Consider the following 25,537-nt stretch of genomic DNA (forward strand, 5'->3'; position numbering starts at 1 on the left):
CATTTCGCCTTTTTTTTTGATAAGACATAAGGCCATGGCTATTCTTTTGGAAAATAAAAATGCGGAATGGCCACGGGGTGTAATTATGACATCATTTTCCCCTTCCGTTTCCGTATGACCCGATTTGCTATAAACAGAAATTTGGGTTGACGGGTTCGCTTAAACCTTAGCGACTTGCAAAACCAGACACCATTTCTAATACCTCTAGAGATTCTATAATGGCGCTTATAATCCAAAACCCATTTCGATTTTCTACAAAATTATCACAAAGTCGTGGCCTTTTACACTATTCTCCCAAAAGGGTGTCTTTTTCTTCTTCATTCAGATGCTATTCTGCTGTTTTACAAAGACCCCTAAGGTTAGTAAGTAAGCCATTGTAGAAAGGTATACATTAAATCTTGATTTTTTCTTCTTTTTTTTCCTGACTTGGGGTTTTGTTTGGAATTGGATTTTGTATTTAGATATGCTGTTCTTGGTGCTGGATTTGCTGGATTATCTGTGGTTTGGCATTTGTTGCAAGTATTCCCACTTTGTTTTTACATACTGTTATTGCCTATGGAGTATTTTGTCACACTTTCTTAGGCAGAGTTTATAATTTTTTCGTTACTCCAAAGGTGAAAAAGCTTAAGTTCTATACATAGTAAAGAATTGTTATTATTGTACTGTTAGGCAGGGGAGGAGCCAGGTAGGGACGAAGGGGTTCATCTGAACCCCATTCGACGGAAACTTACATTGCTATACATGGTTAAAATTATTTTTTTATGTGTAAATATTAGATGTTGAAACCCCTTTGGCTTTTTTCGTCTGTTTACATCATATTTTGAACCGCCATAGTGAAAAGTGAAAAGTCTGGCTTCACCAATGCTATTAGGTTATGTTAGCTAATTACATGTGATTCTATATAATAAGTGGATTGGTAGCCTGAGAAATAGGGTAGTTAATTTGTAAAGAATCTTTTTGGAGTATATATATTTAGTAGGCATTTGGACATAAATTGAGTGATATTGAATTGAAAATTGGAAATTTTAGCCTCGTCTATTGGAAACAACTTTTCTATGCCACAGAGGTAGGGTAAGGTTTGCGTACATCCTACCCTCCCTAGAACCCATGGTATGTTGTTGTCCATGGGAAAATATCTCTGGACCACTTTTTCAAGTTTGGAGTAAAAAATTGAAACAATGTATAACCAAACCGGTTTTTGTAGAAAAAAAAATATTGAAAAGAGGCAAAGAAAAAATTATGTCCAAATGGGCCTGATCCTTTAGCAAATTATTCTTTTTACAAATTCGTTTTATCCAAGTCTAGAAATTCTTTATACTATTAGCATATATAATTCCGTTAGCAGATTATTTTTATCTATGAGTCTTAACGCACAGTTACTTATGGCAGTTTTTTTTCCTTTCCGTTCAATTATCATGGGCAGATAATTACAGCTGCATCTTTTTATGTTGTACAGCAAAGTTCAGATGAATCAAATTTTTGCATAGACGTATACGATGAAGTTGGCATTGGTGGAGGTGCATCTGGAATGTCTGGTGGACTCCTTCATCCCTATTCCCCCAAAGGTGCATGTGAACGCTTTTACTAGGAGGAGACAACTCATTGGACTTCAGAGTTCTTCCTTCAAATTAGTTCCTTTTATCTGTCTCTTAGCATTCACTTAAACATAAAGAATTTGTTTTGATATAATCATATAATCCCTTTCTGAGATTTAACTCAAAATTTGCAGTTAAGCTTCTGTGGCGGGGAGAAGAGTGCTGGAAAGAAAGTTTAAAGCTTCTAAATATTGCTGAAGATGCTAGATCTTCCAAGTCATTAGACATGGTAATGCCAAAAACTGGGCTAAAAGAAGGTGACTTTATAGTCAGGAGAAGGTTAGTAGTATAAAGCATGCAATATGTAAACTACTAGGACGTCTTTTTTGTTTTGATAATAATAAGATCTCATTGATGTTTGCGCAAAAAATAGAATACAAGTATACCAAAATGTAGAAAATCTAGAAAAAGATATGGTTTTCTAAAAACAACACCAAGTCTTCTATACATACAGGGATCTTATGGGTGCACCAAAAGGAAATAAGGGATAAGAGGCTAATCCTCATCTGTTCTGCTAAGACATCTTGGTATATAATTTTGGGTATATTGGTAATGAATTCAAATTCTAGAGATGTAAAAATGTGATTCCTTTTCCATTTGATGTTAATATATTCAGTTTAAATAACTGACAAAAAAAGTTTATTTTAAATAACTATTCACTGTTCTGTCCTGCTTAAAATCGTTTTGACATCCATTTGTCTTTAGCATTAGATTAAGCATATCATTCTATTAGCAAATCGCTTGTTTCTGTAGACTTGTATGTTCTGCCAATTGCATATGTAGTCATGACTCATGATTGAACTGCAGCAGTTTATCTGAGCGTACAAGTGAACCTTTTCTCTTTATTTGAATATGTACACTTTAGTCAACCCACTGCCCTATCTTTTGGTCCTTCATTGTGCTTATACTTTCTTTGTACTATATGGAAGAGGTATAACCATCTTTTTACTGTCTAAGCAAACTGGTTTTGAATGATTAACAGCGGAATCGTGAGGCCAGTGCTCTCTGTGAAGACTATGGATGTGATGAATGATGTGAGTACATCAAATTATTACATGCAACAAGAGACTTATATGTAATTTCATGATTATGGGTATTTGTCTTCTTTTCCTCGAGTAGAATGCTCAAAACTGCATTGCCAGCTGCAGAATTGAGTTGATTCACAAGGATGCTGCACAGAAGCTTGTACCTGATTTGTGTGTGCCCCTGGACTTAGCCTTCCATATGCCTGAAGCTGTGAATGTTAATCCTCAGAATTATCTTGAGGTTTGAAAAAAGAAATTCTGATAACTATAGAACTCTGAACAGGTCTATATTCCTTTGTATCATTAAAGTCTTTTTACTTTTGATTTTCAGGCTCTCTACTTAGCGTGCAAAACTTTTGTGAAATCCAAGTGCAGTTCAGGCATTTCATGTAAAGAGTTAAATTTGCACAAGGAATCAGTTCATAATCTTTTAGAATTAGCAGGTATGCTATTGAATCACCTTAGCTTCCTCAGGTCCCGACAATAGTTTTGAAGGAATGTAGCCAAGAAGTGGGTTCTCAATTCTCGTATTCTCTTTCCATGTTCTTATTCAAGTTGTTAGGCTTCATTTGGTAGTTCAAATGGGAGACTTCCCCGTATGAATATTTTAACTCAGCTAGTTACTTGGTGAAAATCGGTCAATCTCCTTGCTTCTCATGTTGATTTCATAAATTTTTAACTTTTGGGTCTGGCTGGAAGGTGATCCTAATGCTTATTCTGGAAAAGCAGTTCTTGAGAAACTTTAGACAGTTCTTGTATTATGAAAAGATAAAAGATGCATTTGAACTTGGTGAAGTTTTTTCAAGAAAGAGAAGTATGAGAATGTGCTTCATGAAGTGTTTCTACTACAGTTCCTAGTGAAAGTTCATATGTAGATATGTTTTTGAAACAGATTTTTGGTAGCTAAAACAATCAATCAACTATGCCTCTTTTTCAAACTATTTTTTTGCGGTTGGCTTAAACAATATAACAATAAAAATTAATGAGATAATGTACAAATTAGATTCCAAACGATTAGACACCATCTTTATTTTAATTGTTCAATATAGGATAGACTAAATAAGGATACCGCAAAAAAAGAAACAAGATCTAGTGAAGAAATACTCACTGCTGGAGACTACCTAATGGGGTATAACTTTTTTTTTTTTTGGGGGGGGGGGGGGATGGGAAAAGTAGGGAGTTGTTTTCATTAAATGTCACCCTTGAAAAGATGTGAGAATTTTTCCTGAAAATAATGTAGGTGTGTATTGAAAATGACAACAGAAAGATAGTGGAAACACCACCTAGCCCTATTCTCCGTGTCATTTCTTCAAAAACCGAAATAAATGAACATTTCACCTTTAGTTTCCTTTTCTAGAAAAAGAAAAATCCTGTTGATAATAAATCTTAAAGCATGCAACATCTCCTCATTACACAAACTCATTTAATAATGCAATACAAATGGAAGAACTTGTCTTTGTATTCATGAAAATAAAAAGTATCTATACAATTACAAAAAAACTTTGTAAAAGGTAATAAATCAAAACAAATAAAAGGAAATATTCTAGAATCATTCCTACGATTTGGTTACTATATTTTATAACACTTTCCCTGAAGCTGGAGCATGAATATTGATCATGTCCAACTTCCCCTAAACTTGAGTTCCATTCAATGCCTTGGTGAACAAATCATCTAATTACTCTCTTGTCTTCATGTAGCCGATGGAAATCAAGTTTTCCCGAATAAAATGACAATCAACCTCAATATGTTTAGTTCTTTCATGATACACCTGATTTGAGGCAATATGAAGAGCAACTTGATTATCACACCAGAGTTCTCCTGGTGTATGATGCTCTCGCCAATTTAAGTTAAATGGTGGTGTATCTACACAATCTCACATGTAGTTTGTGAGATAAATTTATACTCAAATTTCACACTAGATCGAGATACAACACTGCTTCTTACTCTTCCACGATACCATGTTCTCTCCAACAAAAACGTAATAGCCTGTAGTAGATCTATCAATTTTGAATTCGGCCTAATCCACATCCATGAAACACTTAACACAACTATGATCGTGATTGTTATACAATATGTCAAGTCCAAGAGTTCCTTTCAAGGAACATAGGACTGTTTCAAAGTTGTCCAATGTTTGACCGTAGGCTCGTACATGAACTGGCTAACAACAGTTACCGTGAAAGCAATATTTGGACGAGTCAAGTGAGGTTTTATCTTTCCAACTAACCTCCTACACCTCTCTGGATCATCAAAAGGATTGCCTTTATCTTTCATAAGATGTGCATTGAGAACCATTAGAGTATTGCAGTGTTTGGCTGCCAATTTCCAATTTGTGTAAGTAGGTATGCTGAATGACTTGAGGGAAGAGATCCCCGCGTAATCACTTTGTGTGATGACAATGTCATCAATGTATAAACAAGGAGGATAGTGCCTGCTGCTAATTGTCGGTAGAGGATTGAGAGATCCCATTTTCTCATTTTTCAGCCCAAAATCCTGAACTACCTCAAGGAACTTGCCAAAGCAAGCTCGAGGACTTTGCTTCAAGCCATTCAAAGACTTCTTCAAATGCCATACTTTCCCATACTTCCCTTGAGCAACAAAATCGAGTGGTTGCTTCATATACACTTCCTTTTGAAGATCACCGTGAAGAAACACATTCTTGATATCTAATTGATGCAAAGGTCGATTCTCTGAAGTAGCTAGAGAAATGAACAAGCAAACGAAAGTGAGTTTGGCAATCAGGGAGAAGGTGTCTGACTAATCCACCCCATAAGTTTGATCATACCCTTTATCCACAAGTCTGACCTTAAGTCTTGCCACAAAACCAAGTTGATTAACTTTAACTGTGAAGACCTATTGACATCTCACTGGTTTTTTCCTTTTGGTAAATCCACCAATCCCACGTGTGACTTCCTATAAGACATGTATATCTTCAAGCATTGCAATAGATCATACATGATGACCCAATACCTCCATTAGTATTTTGGGTATAGAGACAGAGTCAAGAGAGAAACCATAGATCTAAACCTAGAGGATAAACGGTTATAGGAAACAAAATTTGCAATGAAATATGTGGATTTGGAAGTTTTTGTACCTTTGCAAAGAGCAATAGGGGTCTGTAGCAGTAGCACCCCCCTTGGGAGGATGCCATTAAATTCTTGTTTTCATCTAATACTTATAAAGCTAAATCTTCTCCCGAAATTATTTTGATAAAATAGACTACACAACAACAACAACAACCCAGTGAAATCCCACAACGTGGGGTCTGGGGAGGGTAGAGTGTACGCAGACCTTACTCCTACCAAGGTAGGACGGCTGTTTTCGAGGGTAGAGTGTACGCAGACCAAAAGTTAAACTAATTCACAATATATTCGCGAGTAGCACAAAATAAACAAATAAAATAAAGAGTTCAAGTGTACCACAAGGTTTAGAAGAAATCAATTTAAAACATAGTCATTGTAATTTAGTAGCGGAGATAGGCCCATGCAAAAGAAACGGGTTTAAAGTGCAATATGTTGCCACATATTCACAATAACTTTCATGAATCCGTTTAAAAGAAAGAAAGAAAAAAAATACAATATAAGGATATCAATTAAAGATGGTAGACCTTTTTAGAATATTAGCACTTCGAATCAAGTACCTAATGAAAATATATTTTTTCCATTCAACACCATTCAAGACTCATACTAGGCATGAATTTCAAACTTGCAAGTCTCAAAGGATAAATAGTCGTCTCCTTTGTCTCTAAGTGCAAATCAAAAACTAAATTTAATACATTACAAAGTGTTGTCGAAAGTGTGCTTAAGCCTTGACTCGAGGCTCAAAAGTTGTTGAGCGCTTTGCATCGCTTAGTGTGTGTTTCAATGTCATCATCAAGTTAATGAGGCATACTTTCCTTGCCAAATCGCCTCTTTTGAAGAGGCGACACTAAACAACTGATATTTCACTTTATCGTAAATTCTTTTTCAATTCCTTAGTTCATATATTTTTCATTCATGCTTATAATTATTAGTCCTGAAATAAACATATATATTTGTATTTTTTCTCCCTTTGTGCCTTTATTCATTAAAGCCCCAACATATCTTAGAGCTTTTTTTGCTTTTGATAACACTACATTACAATACTTGGGTTTGCACACCACTCAAATAGACAAACAAGTCACCAAATTCAAGTTATAAAATAGTGGTCTTATGACCCAACGAACATCCAAAATTACATATAAGTGTGTGATCATGTACAAGTCTCAGATCTCTACAAAAATATAGATGCATGTGCAAATGTAATCTTCGTAAAAGCTTCCAAAAAGTCTACTGCACATGGCTATCCTTAATTCTCTTCCATAACACCACCTACAATAGCAAAAAACTCTTGTTAAGCATAAAAATTAGTGGCACATAAGCTTTGGGCTTGGAGCACTAAATTCTCCAATTCCCATATAAAACTTAAAACACGTAAATTTAGCTAACATTTCGTATTAAAAAATTAGCTATGTAAGGAGTACGGGAAATAAATTCTAGAATGAGCTTATCAAAATCACCATCAAGTACTTAATGAAGGTAAAATTGTTTCAAGAGAATCAATATCAAACCCCAAAGTAGCTCAAGATACCAATATTCAAACTCTCAAATGTCAAGAAGCTTTCCAAAGCTAATCGAAGAAAGTCCACCAATTAGTTATTTTCTCCCAACACATGTCATGCAATTACAGCAAGCATAATCGCATAACAAGAAGGTTTGGAGTCCTATCGTCACCTAATAATCAAGAGAATCAAGAACTATGTTGAAAGTGATTTTCCCATTCATACTTGACAGGTCCATAATTAAGATGCAATGTGAATCCGAAGTCAAGATGGGGCGAGATCCAAACAATATCAAGAAGTGTGCCAATATAAGTGTCAAAACCACTATCACAAGGAGGATAAAGTCCCTACAAGAATGCAATAATGCTCAAGCAATCTGTATATGTGGGTGAGTTAGTTTGTCTTACAAAAGTGTTTCACATACTACTAATACAATCTTGATATATCATTACTCAACTAATACAAGATGGGGCGAGATCCAAACAATATCAAGAAGTGTGCCAATATAAGTGTCAAAACCACTATCACAAGGAGGATAAAGTCCCTACAAGAATGCAATAATGCTCAAGCAATCTGTATATGTGGTTGAGTTAGTTTGTCTTACAAAAGTGTTTCACATACTACTAATACAATCTTGATATATCATTACTCAACTAAATTTTTGTACCCTCTATTCAAATTTTCCAAGTGACTCAAAATATTCATCCTCAATTAAACATAGCGAAATAAGGCACTAACTAGCAACAACACAATAGGACAACAAATTAAAGTAAAGACAGATTTCACCAAAGCTTAAGATATTCAAAATAATCCAATCAAACTAAATGTAAAATTCAAGTTTATGTGCAAACCTTGGAGCTTAATGTTCCTAAAGCTCAAATACACATCAAGGAGGTATAGATCCTCAAAGCAATGAATCATGCAGTCATGTCGACCTCCTTAGCTTGTTCCGGCACCTCTTGTACCTTAAATACATAATGGAATACTCACTTAAGGTCTGTAGTTTAAAGATATATAAACTAAATCATGATGAATAAAAAATATCTAGGACAAATGGGTCTCCACTATCCCTAGTTCTTAAGGATAAAATCCAGGCAGCAGCTCTGCTGTGCATTGCGCCCCATTTTTGACAGAGTAAACAAAAGAATTAGATTTTTTTGTAAAACATGAAAGTTGTGGGTGGATTTCTTATATTTCTACAGCCTTTTTAATCACCTCATTACGAGTTATAGGTAACAAGTTATGACAGAGATACTACTAACAATTGTGCAACAAAAATGGAATTTTATTTCTTACCACAAATGAGAGCAATGGAATGAATGCTTCAAAACTGATGCTTGATATGTATCATTTCTCTTCTCCTCCTCGAGTAAACTTGAACAATTGACGAACTTGCTAGCTCAGATGGAACTGCTGCTGAAGGCACACTAGTCGATTGGTGCTCAACTGGTGCTTGATATGTATCATTTCTCTTTCTCCTCCTCGAGTAAACTTGAACAATTGATGATCTTGCTAGCTCAAATGGACCTGGTGAAGGCACAATAGTCAATTGGTGCTCAACTGGTTCTTGATATGTATCATTTCTCTTTCTCCTCCTCGAGTAAACTTGAACAATTGACGATCGTGCTAGCTCCGATGGAGCTGATGCTGAAGGCACACTAGTCGATTGATGCTCAACTGGTGCTTGATATGTATCATTTCTCTTTCTCCCCCTCGAGTAAACTTGAACAATTGACTATCTTGCTAGCTCAGATGGAGCTGGTGTTGTAGGCACACTAGTCGATTGGTGCTCAATAGAAGAACTAGGAGATGGAGGAACAACATCGTTTGATTGTTTTGTCAAAGAACGAGTTACCTGATAGACTTGCCACTCATCGCCGTCCCCTTGAGTTATAAAATTGGGAGGTGCATCAAAGAATGGTGTTGTCTCTGAAAATGCCATATTGGTTACAACAACAACAATTTGTAGAATAACAACAATACTCCTTCTCAAGGCGAGAATAGCCTAGGAAATTTTCTTCAATGCCTTGGAATCCAATTTGGTAATACATGGTCGAATATAACATGTGCCTCCGAACATTCTAGGTTCGATCAGATATAGTGGCTTGTCTGGGTGAAGAATGTTGTAAGGCATATTACCAGCAAGCACAGTTGATGGCGTGCGATTAATCAGAAAACAAGACGTAGACACCGCATCCGCCCAAAATTGTTTAGGAATCTTTATTTGGAACAAAAGAGCTCGAGCTTTCTCAAGTAGATGTTGATTCTTCCTTTTAGCAACTCCATTTCGAGAGGGTGTATCAACACGTGAAGACCGATGGATAATACCGTGTTGCTCCATGTAGGATCGGAACATTTCTGACATGTATTCGTTGGTGTTATCACTCCTTAGAATACGTATCGAAGCATTAAATTGAGTTTTGATGATAACACAGAAGGCACAAAAGTGAGTAAACATTTCAAATCGGATCTTCATATAATAAATATAAGTCATTCGTGAGAAATCATCCACAAAAGTGACAAAATACTTGTGCCCATTTTTGGAAACAACCGAATATGGTCCCCACACATCAGAATGAATCCACTCAAAAGCTGATTCTGCCTGCTTATTAACCTCTGGACCTACAAAGTTGTGATGGTGTTTTGCAAATCGACATGACTCACAATCCAATGAGGATACATTCTGACATTGGGGACAAAGCTTCTTCAACATAGGTAAAGAAGGATGTCCCAATCGACAATGTGCTTCAAATGGAGACCAGACACTGGAGTAGGCGACAAATGGAGGCTCCGATTCATCAAGGATGTAGACACCATCAGATATATGTCCTTTACCAATAGCCTGATTTGGTGTGAGATCATGAATCATACAATAATCGGCAAAGAACGAGATACAACATTTAAGGTCTTTGGTAAGTCTACTAATAGAAATCACATTATGGACAAACTTTGGTACACTTAATACAGATGATAGGGTAATGGAGGAAGTTGGTTTAACAGTCCCCGATCCCACAATTTTACAGGCTGAACCATCACCTACCGTAATAAGGGGGGGGGGGGGGGGGGGTTCTTTGGGTGATTGGAAGCTAGAAAATATATTAGGATTACCAGTCACGTGATCTGTAGCACCAGAATTGATTAGCCATTCATTTGCAGAGGAGTTACGACATGCTTTGTCTGACTCAGCAACGGTAGTTACTGTAGCGGATTCGTTCTGTGATTTCTGATATTCAATGAATTTGACAAATTCATCAGCTGAAACTAGGTATGTCATTTTTCCCAATCAATTTCACAGTAGCAAAATATTTGATACTAACTCAATTATCAAACTCTGTATCCAAAAGAGCAGTACTTCGACAATCTTACTCAAATCCAAATAAGCAAAATTGAGAAATCAGCTGCTAAGCAATTACAAAACTCAAGTTCATCCAGGAGAAAATTTAATAGATCTTAATAGAGGCAAAATCAGACCAACCAAACCCAAAAAACAGCCACAAAATTCAAGGCTGTTTGATAAAGAAAATACCAGACCTGGACAGATTCGACAGACCCAAATTCCCTTTTAAAATGTGGTCTATCTGATTTCAATGTAACATGTAATGGCATCCAATGGTGCCGCGAATCGGACCACAGAAGTTGAAATCGAAGAGATAAAAGAAACTGAGAAGAACTTAGATGAGTAAACAAATTCACAAAGTCCAGATAGAAGTCTGAGATGCAAAGAACCTGGAATGACCAAAGACCCCTTGATCGGTGATCAGAAAGCCACCACAATTGCTCCGGAGACTTCAGTGCGATGTCCGAGCCAAAAAATCAAACCAAAAAGTCCTTTGACACACCTACATGTGCTTGCCAGAAAGTAACCACCGGCGCGCGAGATTCACACACTTGGAATCTGACCACTGGTTTTTGGGTTTCTGCAGATTGAAGGGAGGAGATTCTCCCTAGCTATGATGTGACAACCACTTCCTGACTTGGTATAAATTCAATGAAGTAACGCCGGTGAAGCTTAAGACCATAGCTCTGATACCATGTAATCAAATGGAAGAACTTGTCTATCTATTCATGAATATACAAGGTATTTATACAATTACAAGGAACTCTAGAGAATTGCTCCTATGATTAGGTTACCATAATCGCTCCTATGATTTGGTTGCCATAATCACTCCTATGATTTTGTTACCATAATCTCTCCTATGATTTGGTTGCCATAATCACTCCTATGATTTTGTTACCATAATCGCTCCTATGATTTGGTAGTTGGTACTATATTCTAAAGCTGATTTGTAACAAGTATATCATTAACTTAACTTGCATCTAAACATCATCCTATGGTGCTTGTTTATTTTGTTTCTGAATGAACTGGTTTTGTCAGTATCTGAAAAGTTATTGCTATACATGATAGTTTGATAATGTTCAATCCCCTGTGAGATGGGAAGGACATTACAATATGTCCAGTTGAATGATGGAGAGGGGAAGGGCCACTAGCCTTGGACACTGCTGTACACATGATTTTCATAGGCAGTTTCACATTTTAAAATGAAAACAAATAAATAAAACACTATAACTTCGTATTAAAAAAAGCATAAAATAAATAAAGCACAACTCATGTATGTTTCGATTTTATATTTTTTTTGAAATGTATTCAAAATAACCTCATTAGAAATTATACTAAACACTTTTTTTCTATTTAAGTCATCAAAGGATCACTAAAAAAGTCGTCATTCGTTTGATTTCACAAATTTATCTTAAGCAATTTTATTGACGAGAAAGATGGTGAAAGGAAAAAACATAGCACACAACTAACTAGAGATGCAACAATGCTAATCAGTAGATGTTTGCTACCTCATTAGGATTGGTAAGGTAAGACTTAGCCTACCCTTACTTGTACTTATCAGTTATCCCTGCTGAGGAATTTTCATTGTTATTATTATAAAAGGGCGCTAGACAGTATGTCTAGTGGTATAAATTAAGGAAAAAAAACTAGGAAAGCAGCATCCTTCCTTAAGCGTCTAATATTATGTTGTCGCAAGATTTAGATTATGGTACTATGGACTGATTGGTTCACAGTTTTGTTAACTTCTAAGAGCTCCACTGTCCGAACCGGGACGACTCTCAATTCCTTTTGTATTTTTCATATAGGGCGAGAGAAATTTTAATTTTAAAAAAAAACGAATGAGAGAAGGTGTTGAGTTTCAAACTCACGACCTCTAACCTAAAGTTGAGGTGCCTGACTGAATGAGTTGGCTACTCTATGCGTTAAGTAGTGTCACTTTATTCTATTTATCCTTTATTGATTCTACCTTCCAATTATGTATACATATTTAATAACAAATTCTGACGAAGCAGTCACATGAGACCCCTTGGCCTGAAGGTAAACCCACCCCTGCTCATGGATATCTTGGTTTTACAAAGAATGATGAAAAGAAGGGTAAAGTGAGAGAAGGTCGAATTCACTTTCCCTAGGTAAGATATTCATGATTTACTTGCTTTATACAACAGAACACGGGTAAAACTAATTAATTTTGTTTCTAAGGTTATGAAAGCTAAATTAGAAGGTTGCACAACCACCCACATTTCTTGCTTCCTAAACAAACAAGGAAAATTAACTTTGTACTCCTCTTCTAGCCCCCATCAAAGATACTGTTAAGACAGACTTCCGACAATGAACCCCTTTATCTTCTTTAGAGACTAGTCAAGCTCGGAGTTGGAGTGTGACCTATTATAGGTTTTTTCCCGCAGATTGTGCTAGTGTGTAGAACAGATTGATTAAGGAATTTAGATGATTCTGTTTATACATGATCTTGCCAAATCCTAATGATTAACATATTCTTTTCAGGTGATTATGATGCAGTGATCGTATGTCTAGGTTCTGGAGCAGCCTTTCTTCCTGAATTCTCTGGAAGGCTTCCTTTGAGAACGTGTAGGGGTGTTATTGCTCACTTGCAGATTCCTGATCACATCAGGTACATGTTTAGGGGTGTTATTGCTCATTGAATATCTCCATTTTCTCAATATGTCCTCATATTGAGAAAAATGACGACATTGATTTATTTCTGTAGTTTACCCACTTACTTATCATGAATATATTTCTTTAGCAATGTAGTGACAGTTTTATGGGAATTACTGAATGTCCTATCTTTAGATACCTTGATATGAAGTCATATATTACACTTTGACGTACATTAGCCTCTCATGATTGTGATAGGCTAATTGTAACTACCTTCCCATTTTCGTGAAACCTGCATTTCACTCCATAGACCAAGGTGTGCCAAGGGAATGATCGGACGCAATTTAGACTATTAACCCGAAAAGGTAGTGCATAATTAAAACTGCCAGGGTGTGGACTGCAACTGATCAAAACTTTCTTTGTGATGCTATTTCAGCTCCTTGTTTCCCTATATTCTTCTTTCTAGATGAGAAATATTAGTACAGATTAATAAGAATTTGGGTAGATTGAGTTTATCCGTTCTGATTTCTAACATGAGGGGCTTGTGCTCGAGCCTAGCTCAATTTTTAACCTATCATCATGTTCCAACCCCCCCTCCTACTCTCTCAAAACCATTTTTTTTTTGTTTTGAGTATCCAGGCACATAGTTTCTGGTTCAAACTATTTTAACATCCATTGCCTCCAACATGCAACTAATTAGAAATATTTGTGAATGATTAACTTCAGAGAGGATTATCCAGAAAACAGCCCATCTATACTTTCAGGTGCATGGCTTGCTGCCCAAGGACCTCAAACATTGTATTTGGGATCAACATGGGAATGGAAATCGAGGAATTTTTCGAGACACGTTCCAGAAGAAGAAGCTTTCAAAGCTCTTGAAGAGTTACTGCCGAAGGCATCTGCTGTATATCCAGCTATAAAGAATTGGACCGTAAAAGGAACATGTGCAGGGCTAAGGGCAATGCCACCACTCACTGCAGAAGGATCACTTCCACTCTTGGGTTGTGTAGATGAATTCATTGGCGGCCCAACAGAATGTAAGTACTGGTTATTTACAGGGCTTGGTTCCAGGGGCTTGTTCTACCATGCTTGGCTTGGAAAACTGATGGCACAGGCTGTTCTTTCATGTAACGAAGACTTGATCCCACCTGAATTAACGTCATGGAAGCATCGAGTGAAGCAATAAAAGAGGATATCAAATCTTATTATTATTTTCTATAATGTTAGACTGGCACAAGCTTTTGATAAAACGACATGGACAATGATGATTCTATAGTTGATCCCACCGTTCTTGGGATTGAGGCTTAGTAATTGTTGTATAGAAATAGTTTAGCGGTGTCTCCAACATGTTCACTTCTTTTCTGGAGGGAAATAGTCTTGTTCGACTTTAACAACAAAACGTTGACGTTGTGTATTAATGTAAATCAGATGCTAAATTTTGGAACCTAGATATTTGATTAACAGGCTATGTTTTTGTACTTTTACCTAATGTTCTTCAAGGTAGCTTTCAAAGAGATGCAATGGCAAAATTTACTGGAAGGATCATATTTTAACTACTTTTGACAGGAGTTGAGAGCTTATAACTTTGTATGGTTTACTGGAGATTTGTAACCACAACATTCTCCTTAAAACCATATTGATGGAAACTAAATCATGGTTATGAAGATGATTATCATTTGGTTGTCTATCAAAACTCAAATTCAATTGTTAAACTTCTTGACAATTATGTGATGTGGAAAAAGAAAGAAGTTTTATTAAAGTTTGAACATAGTAAGAGAGAATGCTTTGATCTCCATTACATTTCAACTAGAAGCTTTTTTCCTTCATGTTTAATCAATTTCAATCCTCATTTGCCTATTTTTATTCCTTTTTTTTTTAAAAAAAAATGTTCCCTTTTGTAAATTCATCTAGAATTTGTAAAATAATATCTGCTTTGACCCCAAATAATTCATTAATGAAAGCACTTTTCTCTCTCTAATGGATCTTTACCTTTCAAATAGAAGAGGGAGGTAATTGCAGTAGGAGCACCCCTAAACCCCTCAGATCACTCGACCTAACTCCTTGGACTGTGAAATTGAGGTGACTTTATATTGTTTTTTTGACATGCCAATCTTTGTTTTGGGAAAATTCTCTCCCTATTTAGGAGGATGCTGCACCTTGTACTCGTGAAGGAGTTGTGATATATACCTCTTTGCTCGGCGTGTGGCATGTGACTGTGTTCCCTGAAAATGGAAGTTACATGTCTTTGCCCACTCCCAGTTCATGATGGAATACATTGAATGTGTTGGTAAAGCACAAGATTAGGATTGAAAAACGAAGGTTTTCGCTAGGCTAAGAGGCTTACGATAATATATCTTTACTCCCTATGAGCAAGAAACAAGGGCACAATAATTGCGCGAAAGGCGATCTTACTTTCTATTATATTAGTAAAGACTGTTAGGCTAGCAGGACTATAGTAGGTAGATTGGAATACAAATGATTCATATAATCTTACCTCAGATGATATAGGATTCAAGTACAGTTGATTGATTAGTTGATCTTTTTCTTTCTTTTTTTCTTTTTAAATTGTACAAGCAAATAAATTGCAAGCTTCTTTATTTTCTTTATAGCTTCTTAGTCTTTGCTTTTTTCTTGAAATACTTTCTTCATTTTTTGGGTCTTTCCATCAACTCTCATTTATTGATTTGCAGTTAGAAAGAGAGAGATAAGAATGATCAATAGAACACAGAGAAATTGAAAGATTGTGGAGACAAAAAAGATTTGGTCTAGCCAAATAAAACTTAATGCATAAGATATAGGATAACTATAAGGATATAATAATAACAACTAGTAATTACAATTTGTTTTAATGCACAGCTAGCCTTTGTTCTTCAGCCAAATGGTATTATCTTCATCCAACAAAATGCCAGCTGCAAAAATGTCCTTCCTTGTATGGGAAAAAAAAAGAAAGTTGAATTGATTTCAACTTCTTTAGACAGTGTAGTGCTGTTGAATGGTTTCAATATCTAGTCCCTTTAGCTTGACCACTGATTCAACATGTCCCTTAAGTGTGTGGAGCTCCCTCAGCCTTGCAACTTCAGCGCGACGTTTAGCTTGTTCAGCAATCTCAGACAGTTCCCTGTAGTTCTTGTCGTTGAATAGGCCAGTGGTTTCGGGAGTCTGAAGACCGTGAAGTGTACGTTGAGCTAAAGCCCATTGTGCTTCCCTCTCACCTCTTCCATAGTCCTTCTTGGTTGTGAAGGCAGTCTAAGGTATTCAAGAAACAAAAATACTCATTAGTCAAGAACAGAATTCAGTGAAAATACTTCATATTGAGGTAATTTTATTGCTTGTTTTTTTACCTTGTTCTGGATCATTGTATCCCATGCCCTTCCACTCAAGCCGAAACGGATGATGAATTTAAGAACATCTTGAGGGAAGTAGGTAATAATGGTGTAGATCCAGATGACTGCTGCCCATCCCCAGCCAATTCCCTTGACCCTGGCGAATTCCCAGTCTGCATATACAGCAAGCACTGTAGCAACCTGTAAGTTGTGAATTTCGGTTAGCTATATATTCAAATGGGGTGATTTTGAGTCTAATAATTCAATCAGTTTTTCGTATTCCAAGACTCACCAATTGGGCTGCAAAGAAAGCTCCTACGAGCATAAGTCCAGGGCGTTCAACGAAGGACCAGCTTCGTGACCTGGTCACGAAGATGAGAGCTTGACTGATGATACTCACTTGAAGGTAAAGTGCAGCTGTAAGCTCGTTTGGGGAGTTTCTGATTGATCGAACATGGAAGTTTTCCTGCACGTATATGAAGATTTAGTTGGTATAGTTTCATTTTGTGTTTCATGTTAGGGGGAGAATCTTAATACTTACAGTGAAGAAATCAGTGTCAGCTGCAAGATAGAAGAACACAACAGTCATGATAGCTTGGTAGGTTCCGAGGACAATACCAGTGGCGAAGATTTCTTTGAGTTTCCATGAGTCGGGCAATGGAGATGGCTTAACCCTGTCCTTAGAGATGGTCATAATGGTTCCGTCATTGAGTATGGCAATGATAAGGACCATGAAGGGTGAGAAGTCGAACTTCCAGATAAGGGCAATGAGCATGAATCCCATCACAACACGGATTGTGATGGAAACTGCATAGATTGTGTAGTTCTTCATCCTCTGGAAGATGGCTCTGCTTGTCAACACAGCATGCACAATGACACTGAGACCTGGCTCAGTCAAGACGATATCAGATGCACTCCTAGCAGCATCCGTTGCATCATCCACAGCAATACCAATGTCTGCCTTCTTGAGCGCTGGTGCATCATTCACTCCATCTCCTGTCATACCACAGATGTGTTTCCTATCTTGGAGCTTCTTCACGATCTCGTATTTATGCTCTGGGAAGACTCCAGCAAAACCATCTGCCTTTTCAATGAGCTCATCGACAGGAATGGAAGCAATGGCTGCATCCTTGTGCTCTCCAAGAAGAGCTGAAGAAGGATACATGTTGGTTCCCATGCCAAGCCTGCGAGCAGTTTCCTTACCGATGGCAAGCTGGTCGCCAGTGATCATCTTGACAGCAACACCAAGATCAAGAGCTTTGCGGATAGTTTCAGCACTGTCGTGCCTTGGAGGATCAAAAAGAGGCAAAAGGCCAACAAATTCCCAAGGTGAGCCTTCACTTTCCTTGCTCTTCTCAGGTACAGTCTGCATAAATACCACATAATCATGCTTAATTCACGACAATCAATGATATGATGCATTGATCCAAACAAAGTCATTAGCTTACCTGTCTTGCCAAACCCAAAGAACGAAGGCCACGGTTGGCATAGTCGTCAATGATGTCTAAGGCCTTCTTCCTGATATCTCCCTTGAGGTTACAAAGTTCAATAATCTGGCAAACAATGACATATGAGATGACAAACACTGAAAATACATGAAGCGAAGGGGAACATAAAAACGCTATCTTACTTGCTCGGGAGCTCCTTTGCTAGCCCTGTGCCAGTTTCCTTTGTCATCGATATAGGTAATAGCTGTACGCTTTTCAACTGGGTTGAAAGGCAAGAAGTGAACCTCTTGGATGCCTGCTCTTGCCTGCAATGTGACAGAGAAACATAAATGGTCATTTTACTTCTTGGAATAGTGAAAAATGGACTAATATCACCTAATAACAAAGCATATTACCTCCTTGGGATCACCCAACATGTTAACGATACAAGTATCGATAGCATCCTGGTTTTCGATCCTGGAAGCCCTAGCACCAAGCAACATAACGGTATCCTTGTCCGCATCTTTAGGGAAAACCTACAACAACCATTAAGCATTAATAACGTTTTCGCCTTCATGTTATCGCGATATAAAGGTATAACGTTGTCCTGATTACCAACCTCAATTAAGTTTTTGTCAACAGTGAGCTTGTTGAGGGTTAGGGTACCGGTTTTGTCACTGCAAAGAACATCCATACCAGCCATTTCCTCAATAGCAGTCATCCTCTTAGTAATGGCACCTTGCTGTGCAAGCCTGTGAGATCCAATAGCCATGGTCACAGACAAGACTGTTGGCATGGCAATTGGGATACCTCCAATGAGCAACACGAGCAAGTTGTCGATTCCATCTCTGTATTTACGCTGCTGAATAGGGTACATCACGACTATCTCAATCACCATTCCCACAGCAATAGAGCAGATACAGAAGTTTCCGATGGCTGTCAACACCTGTGATCATCATCGCAATCCAATTCAAATCCAAAGTTTAGAAATCCCCAAATCACACGAAATGATTCTTTAAATTTTTCATCACAAAAACACATTTATTTTACCTTCTGGAAATGTCCAACATTGTTTGTGCTGTCTACAAGATGAGCAGCCTTTCCAAAGAAAGTGTGAACACCAGTGGCAATGACAACTGCCTCGATTTCTCCTTGCTTGACAGTGGAACCAGAGAAAACCTCAGCACCAGGGAACTTTGTCGCGGGCAAAGACTCACCGGTGAGTGCAGCCTGATCAACCTTTAAAGGATCACCCTCGAGAAGACGAGCATCAGCTGGGACGATATCTCCCAACTTAATGCTAATCAGATCACCTGGAACCAAGATTGAGGCGTCCTCTTCTGACCATTTTCCATCTCTCAAAATCTGGGATCAATAACATTACATATAACATCACTAAATACATCGAGGACTAAAACGCCCTATGAAATTTAAATCCTGAATCCGCCACTACTGCATAATGAATTATGGGGTACCTTAGTTTTGGGAGCAAGATTAGCCATAAGGGCAGCTGCAGCATTTCCTGCACTATTTTCTTCAATAAAACTGATAGTAGAGTTGATAATGAGCAATACTGTGATACCAACGAAATCTGGCCAATCTGGTGGCTTGCCCTGCAATTTGTATTACAAGATTTCACCATTACTAAATCAAACACTATTTGGTTATGTAAATATGAAAATACAATTTCTGTGGAGCAGTAAGTACTCCTCCATCTTTAATCAGAGGCTCGTGTTCGAGCCTTAGGTATGAAAGCCCCTTTATTAGAGAGCATTTTACCCTCAATGTGGAACTTTCTGACACGAATTCGAATTTAGTCTGGTCATGGTACAGGAAGTCGCCTTTATTAAGGAGCATTTTATCCCTCAATGTGCGACTTTCCAATGTAAATCCGGTAACTCAAGCACCAGTACCGGACACAGGTGGAAAACCAAAAAAAATGTAAATATAAAAAAATAAGTGAATTTGTAATTACTCCTCCATTGGCCAACACAATTGCCATAATAGCAGCACACTCCATAACCCATGAGAGAGGATTCCACATGAACCCCAAGAACTTAAGAAGCTTGTTATCCTACAATAAATTAAAAGCATAGGTTATAATTTAATAATACACATATTCAAGATTTTATTAAAATTTAAAATATGAACATTATTCTTTTAAAAAAAAATAATACTTTTTTCTCCTCAAGTTTGTTGGGGCCAAAAATTTCAAGCCTTTTTTGGCCCTCAGCAGATGTCAATCCCTCTTTGCCACATTTTAGCTGCTGGAACACTTCCTCCACTGGAATATTTTCCTGTAATAATCATTTCATAAATTTAAAATCTTATACGGTCAATATATATTACTTAAATTTATAAATTAATTATACTTTTATATTTCGACTCGAATTATGTATATATCTATGCAAAAACAAAACAAAAATATATAGTTATATATATTCTGAACTCGCTGACGCTAGAACTTTTAACTTACAAGGTCAATTTGCTCATTCTTGATATCTTCCAAAGATAAATTAGACGTCATGATGATGTTAATAATTTATTAAGAGAAACCAAGAGAAGCAAAAAAAAAATTAATTTTATTCAACACATGGAAAAAATGAGAAAGAGTGTTTTGTTGTATTTTTTTTTTAATGGAGAGAGACTTATTTGGCAAAAAATAATAATTTTGCACTCTTGTCTCTCTCCTTGTTTTTTTTTTGGTGTTTTTATTGCTAAAACCTTCTTCTTCTTTTTTTTTTAACTTTTCTTGGAAACTCAAAATACAACAAAACGCTAATTTTTCATCTCCCTCTTTGGGTCTCCTTTTATAGACCAATATTTTGGTCCATGGTCACCTTTGAAAATGTCTATAGAAAAGGAGAAACCATAAGATTATTATGTTTTTCCTTAAAAGATGGATCATCTCACAATAATTATTTTTATTTTAAAATGTTTTTAAATTACTATTTTAGTGGTTATTGTGTTTTGTGTTTCCTTCTCCTAGTAAATTTTCTTGTTTTTTGTTGGAAAAGTTTGACTAAATTTCTTCCACTATAAATAACTACTAGTAGACTATTTTGTTGTTGGTCTATTATTGATATACCTAGAAGAAAGGGAAATTATGATAATTTGACTTTGATTTATTTTACATGCTACATAAATAATTTTAATATATTATAGCAGGTAATTCATCGTATTGTTTGGATTAGTCTCACTTATGATGGACGGTTACTAATAATCAGGCTTGTATTCCTTGGTATCACATGATGAGTCGCTTTCTTGTCTTGCTCCACACCATTGCGATAAAAGGAGGCTTGCCTATCAGCTTACTTTGCCAAGAAGATGTTGGAGCGCAACGACCTCCACTGTTTACCTTTGTAGTCTCAAATAAGGCTTGCAAATATGCCCCTTTAATAGGTGATTCACTATTCGAAGTCGAAGAAGATGTTGGTCAATCAACTAAAATTAGATGACATGATAGCGTAAAAATGTGTTACACAATCAATATATTACATCAAGACTCTTTTAATATTAGTTAGTTATAAAAGCATATAGATACAAGCAGAAGCGGATTCAGGATTTTGAATCTCTGGGTATCACTCTGTTTTAACAATAACCTATGGCAAAAACTCCAGTGTAGAGCAAAATAATATTTATTAGCAAATTTGCATACAAAATTTAGACTTGTTCTATTGGTTTAGTTAATATTTTACTTATAAGAGATCTAGGGTTCTAATTTACTTATTCACAATTCTTTAGGGCTTGAACTTGCATCTCTACGGTGGTAAACCTAAGCTTTAACCACTGACACCTCAAGGCTCATTATTTCTGAGGGTGTCACATTTAATATTTATACTTTTCTTATAAATATACATATACAAATATAAATATATATACAATTTTTCAATTGTGACCAGGGGGTGGCGTGACACCCCCTCCGACTACATAGATCCACCCTTGGATACAAGAGTTCCTAAATACATGCTATCGTAGATAATTTATCGATTTTTTTAGGTTACTAATCACACTTATTATGTATTATATTACGTATAATTACTTTTAAAGTGATTCAATATTATAATAATCCTAAAGCCTTGCAAGTTCAAATGTCGTTCCATGATACTTCATAGATTTATTGATATGTTTTATATGAGTTGTCTATCAAAACAACCTCTTTACGTGTACAAATTAGGGATAACATATGCATAAATATAATTCTTTCGCCTTTACTTATAAAATTACATTGAATACATTATTATTGTTATAGTAGTTCGCAAACATAAATGCATGAGAGAGAATCCAAAAATTAATGGACTAATACATAAGAAAAGTCAAGATAATCATGAATTTCTGGTGCATAATTCATTACTACAAAAAGCAACATATGCCCCTGAAAAACTAAAAGGGATCGTTTGGTAAAGTGTACTAACAAAAATAATGCATGTATTAACTCTATGTATTAGTAATACCTTGTTTGGTACACTTTTTTATGCAATGTATAACTAATGCTTACATTAGTTATACACTCTATTATGTATTAAGATGTGTCACGACCCAACCCCGTAGGCCGCAACTAGTGCCCGAGTTGAGCACCCAAACGTACCCTTATCCCAAATTAACCTTTTAACCGAATAAACAAAGGTAGTGATTAGAAAAAAATTACTAAATAGATCATAAAAGTAGATGTAGGCACGAGGGCTGATAGACCATCACAAAACACACAAAACCCAAACCATATATACAAAACCCACAACATAACTCTGTCTACAGACCTCTACAGATGATAGCATAGTCATATGACGAGACAAGGCCCCGTCGTACCCCTGACCAACATATCCAAATATACAGAGATAAAGTCAGTACCAAAATACAAGCTCCGAACAAGGGAGCACTGTCAACGACGCAGCAAATATCCTAAACAGGTGGATCAGCAAATCGAACTTCGGTACCTGCGGGCATGTAACGCAGCCCCCCCCGAAGAAAGGGGGTCAGTACGAAAAATGTACCGAATATGTAAAGCATGAATTGTAATAAATAAAATCATAATCTGAATAGTATGTGTAGAAAATAAAATAAATGTTCAGAATTTCAAAATACTTTTCATAATCCCAAATCATATATGCAAATACATATGCCGTATCCGGCCCCATTTTATGGGACTCGGTGAACAAAACGTGGTCGCCCTCCTGTCATTGGCGCCACAGCACATCATAACACCAGAGTAGGGAATATCTCCGTAACAAATCATATCATATCAGATGGCCATATCAAATCATATCATATCACAAACATATATGTACATGGCACAGCATAACTCCGTGGCATAATATTTACCACCCCATGGTACATGTCATACCTGTCCCCTCACGTCGGGACACGGCGAATAATGCAGAGAAATACGCACGAAAACATATCCTGGCCCAGGCTCAGTGAAAGAAGCATTGAGGCATCCACGAGTGGAGTAGTGAGAAACTAAATGCAATTTAAATTACAAAACATTTATACAGACTCGATGGCATAATTTCGATAACAAATCATAAAAGGAAACTTGAATAATAATAATAGTACAAGTACTTCCAATATCACAATAGTCTACGTAAAAATAGTATTTTCCGAATTATCTCCGTACTTCCAAATATATTATGAGAATTATCAGAATAATTATTCATATAATATTAGGAAGCATAGCAAAGAGTTTCTTTCAAATTCTACCTACCGTAATTCAAACGGAATAACGAAGAAAAATTCGGAATAGTGGGGCCCACCTCGGTCAAATGAGGTGGCGTATACAAATCACGTGCGTTAGACTTCATAACATTATTTAGAAGAGTTTCAAGGTATTCGGAATTCATTTGTGCAAAATCTAGAAGTTTAGACAATTTTTCCAAAATTATTCATAATTACCTAATTCAATTCTATTGAATAGAAAAGGAAAATTTTCGAGCGTCGATTTCGAAGAGTAGATTGATCCCCGAGGTTCGTATTCACTCCTATTACATCTAGGACATGCCAAGAGAAGAAAATGTAAAACTTTACATACCTTTTTGACGTTTTACGGTTGTCCAAATTCAATTCTCGTTTCCTCCAAAATCTACAATTGGTCACATTTACCAATTACTATTCATAAGACTTTAAGAACTCAATTTTTCCAATACTTGTCTACAAAAATTTCGGCAGCATCTCCCCTATATATATGACAACCCCGAGATTACAACTCGGCCACAATATCAACAACCAAGCCAACATCAACACCAATTCCATCGATAATCAATTTAACACACCATAACATAAATTGGTGTAATTTTCCAATTAGTGCAACAACTTTCAACCAAGTTTTGCATTTCCAAATAAATATGAATATTTCATGTTCATAATTAATTTCAACTCATTCCAACATAGGTGAAAAATATTCCAAGTAAACTATTCAATATTCATCAATTCCATATTTCACCCAAAAATTCCATAAATGCAACAAAACTATTACAATTCATTTTCTTCTTTCAACTTCATAATCAAATTCATTTCCTTCTTTCAACTTCATAATCAAATTCATTTCCTTCTTTCAACTTCATAATCAACAACAAGAATCCATACTTTTAATAACTTACCTCCATATTCTTATAATATCATACTAAAATTACATAATTCCTACAAACCATTTTAATACCAACTTACACCATATAATCTTTATTTATATCCCAAAAATCATAACAACAACTAACAAATTATACAAACTTATTTTTTTTCCCATTTCATCACCTAACCCATATTTCCAACTTCAATTAATTTCATCCAACTTCCATTTTCAACATCAAATATTTATCATACTACTATTCAAATACTACACTAAAAATACTACACAAAAATACTACACAAAAATTTAATTCATCTTCCCCCACAATCTTCATATACATGGATTTATACATATGTAAAACCCACCATGAAAACTTCCATATTTTCATAAATTCTACACATCTCCACATACTACAACATAAACAACCTTCATAACACAAAGAAATTGGATTAATTCTTACCTTTTCCTTCCAACTTCTTCACTTTACCAAAGCTTCAAATCAACCAAACAAGCCTCCTATTTTCCAAAATAACTTTATCATATTGTAGAGAATCCTTGAATTAGTAGGAATACTAGGAGAAAATAATTTTTGGAGCAAGATTTCAATTTTCTCCCTATTTTTTTCCTTGATCGATTTTCCCCTTATTTTCTTTTCCTTTATTTTTTTTTTCTTCTTTCTTGAATTGTCTTGAAAGTTCTAAGAGTTGGAAGACATAAAGACTTCTAAGTGAAATTACCAATTTGCCCCTCACCTTTTCTAATATTTCCAAGTTGAAATTCCAATTATGCCCTTAACCTTTTATAGTATTTCCACATGTAAATTCCAATTTTGTCCTCAACCTTTTATAGTATTTCCACATGTGAAATTCCAATTTTGTCCTCAACCTTTTATAGTATTTCCACATGAGTAATTCCAATTTTGTCTTTAATCTTTTCCAATGTTTTCACATCCTAATTTAGTCATAAGAATTATGTATCCAATAAAATCAAACATAGTCTTGCCCTTGACTTGTTACCGTTATTCCAAAAATGTCCTATTGTAAAATTAAAAAAAATATGGGATATAACAAGATGTGTATTAC

The 25,537-nt window shown here is 36.0% G+C and overlaps 3 protein-coding genes and 1 long non-coding RNA gene across 5 annotated transcripts; 1 reads left to right on the forward strand and 3 right to left on the reverse strand.

Annotated features, from left to right (window-relative positions):
* Positions 1 to 94: 94 nt before the first annotated feature.
* On the forward strand, positions 95 to 14,730 carry LOC129891493 (uncharacterized). The gene is made up of 9 exons (XM_055966878.1): positions 95 to 358; positions 462 to 519; positions 1,457 to 1,565; positions 1,730 to 1,874; positions 2,578 to 2,629; positions 2,715 to 2,861; positions 2,952 to 3,063; positions 13,036 to 13,162; positions 13,873 to 14,730. The coding sequence occupies exons 1-9, from the start codon at positions 219 to 221 to the stop codon at positions 14,330 to 14,332; spliced, it is 1,350 nt and encodes a 449-aa protein (XP_055822853.1). The 5' UTR covers positions 95 to 218; the 3' UTR covers positions 14,333 to 14,730.
* On the reverse strand, positions 4,669 to 5,670 carry LOC129891494 (uncharacterized). The gene has a single exon (XM_055966879.1). The coding sequence runs from the start codon at positions 5,234 to 5,236 to the stop codon at positions 4,715 to 4,717; it is 522 nt and encodes a 173-aa protein (XP_055822854.1). The 5' UTR covers positions 5,237 to 5,670; the 3' UTR covers positions 4,669 to 4,714.
* A 1,120-nt stretch (positions 14,731 to 15,850) lies between the features above and the next one.
* On the reverse strand, positions 15,851 to 20,675 carry LOC129891496 (ATPase 8, plasma membrane-type-like). Its single transcript, XM_055966880.1, has 13 exons — positions 20,373 to 20,675; positions 20,074 to 20,193; positions 19,872 to 19,970; positions 19,372 to 19,509; positions 18,947 to 19,261; positions 18,516 to 18,842; positions 18,313 to 18,432; positions 18,100 to 18,222; positions 17,918 to 18,022; positions 17,011 to 17,835; positions 16,762 to 16,935; positions 16,488 to 16,670; positions 15,851 to 16,392 (listed from the first exon to the last, which is right to left on the reverse strand). The coding sequence occupies exons 1-13, from the start codon at positions 20,421 to 20,423 to the stop codon at positions 16,117 to 16,119; spliced, it is 2,856 nt and encodes a 951-aa protein (XP_055822855.1). The 5' UTR covers positions 20,424 to 20,675; the 3' UTR covers positions 15,851 to 16,116.
* Positions 20,676 to 22,595: 1,920 nt separating this feature from the next.
* Positions 22,596 to 25,243, reverse strand: LOC129893069 (uncharacterized). 2 transcript variants are annotated; one of them, XR_008767381.1, is made up of 3 exons: positions 24,916 to 25,243; positions 23,922 to 24,066; positions 22,596 to 22,830 (listed from the first exon to the last, which is right to left on the reverse strand). It is a non-coding gene; the product is annotated as an uncharacterized LOC129893069 (long non-coding RNA). The 2 variants fall into 2 exon arrangements; XR_008767382.1 differs by having other exon boundaries at positions 23,922 to 23,972; positions 24,916 to 25,240.
* Positions 25,244 to 25,537: the final 294 nt, after the last annotated feature.

Source organism: Solanum dulcamara, chromosome 6, assembly GCF_947179165.1.
Source record: "Solanum dulcamara chromosome 6, daSolDulc1.2, whole genome shotgun sequence".
NCBI lineage: Eukaryota > Viridiplantae > Streptophyta > Magnoliopsida > Solanales > Solanaceae > Solanum > Solanum dulcamara.

Coding starts and splice junctions, on each gene's coding strand:
- LOC129891496 (XM_055966880.1), bottom strand. CDS start 20,423: ATGACGTCTAATTTATCTTTGGAAGATATCAAGAATGAGCAAATTGAC. Junction 18,843..18,946: donor ATGTTGGACATTTCCAGAAG/GTAAAATAAATG, acceptor TGATGATCACAG/GTGTTGACAGCCATCGGAAA. Junction 16,393..16,487: donor ATACAATGATCCAGAACAAG/GTAAAAAAACAA, acceptor TGAATACCTTAG/ACTGCCTTCACAACCAAGAA.
- LOC129891493 (XM_055966878.1), top strand. CDS start 219: ATGGCGCTTATAATCCAAAACCCATTTCGATTTTCTACAAAATTATCA. Junction 1,566..1,729: donor TCATCCCTATTCCCCCAAAG/GTGCATGTGAAC, acceptor CAAAATTTGCAG/TTAAGCTTCTGTGGCGGGGA. Junction 2,862..2,951: donor ATCCTCAGAATTATCTTGAG/GTTTGAAAAAAG, acceptor TTTGATTTTCAG/GCTCTCTACTTAGCGTGCAA.
- LOC129891494 (XM_055966879.1), bottom strand. CDS start 5,236: ATGAAGCAACCACTCGATTTTGTTGCTCAAGGGAAGTATGGGAAAGTA.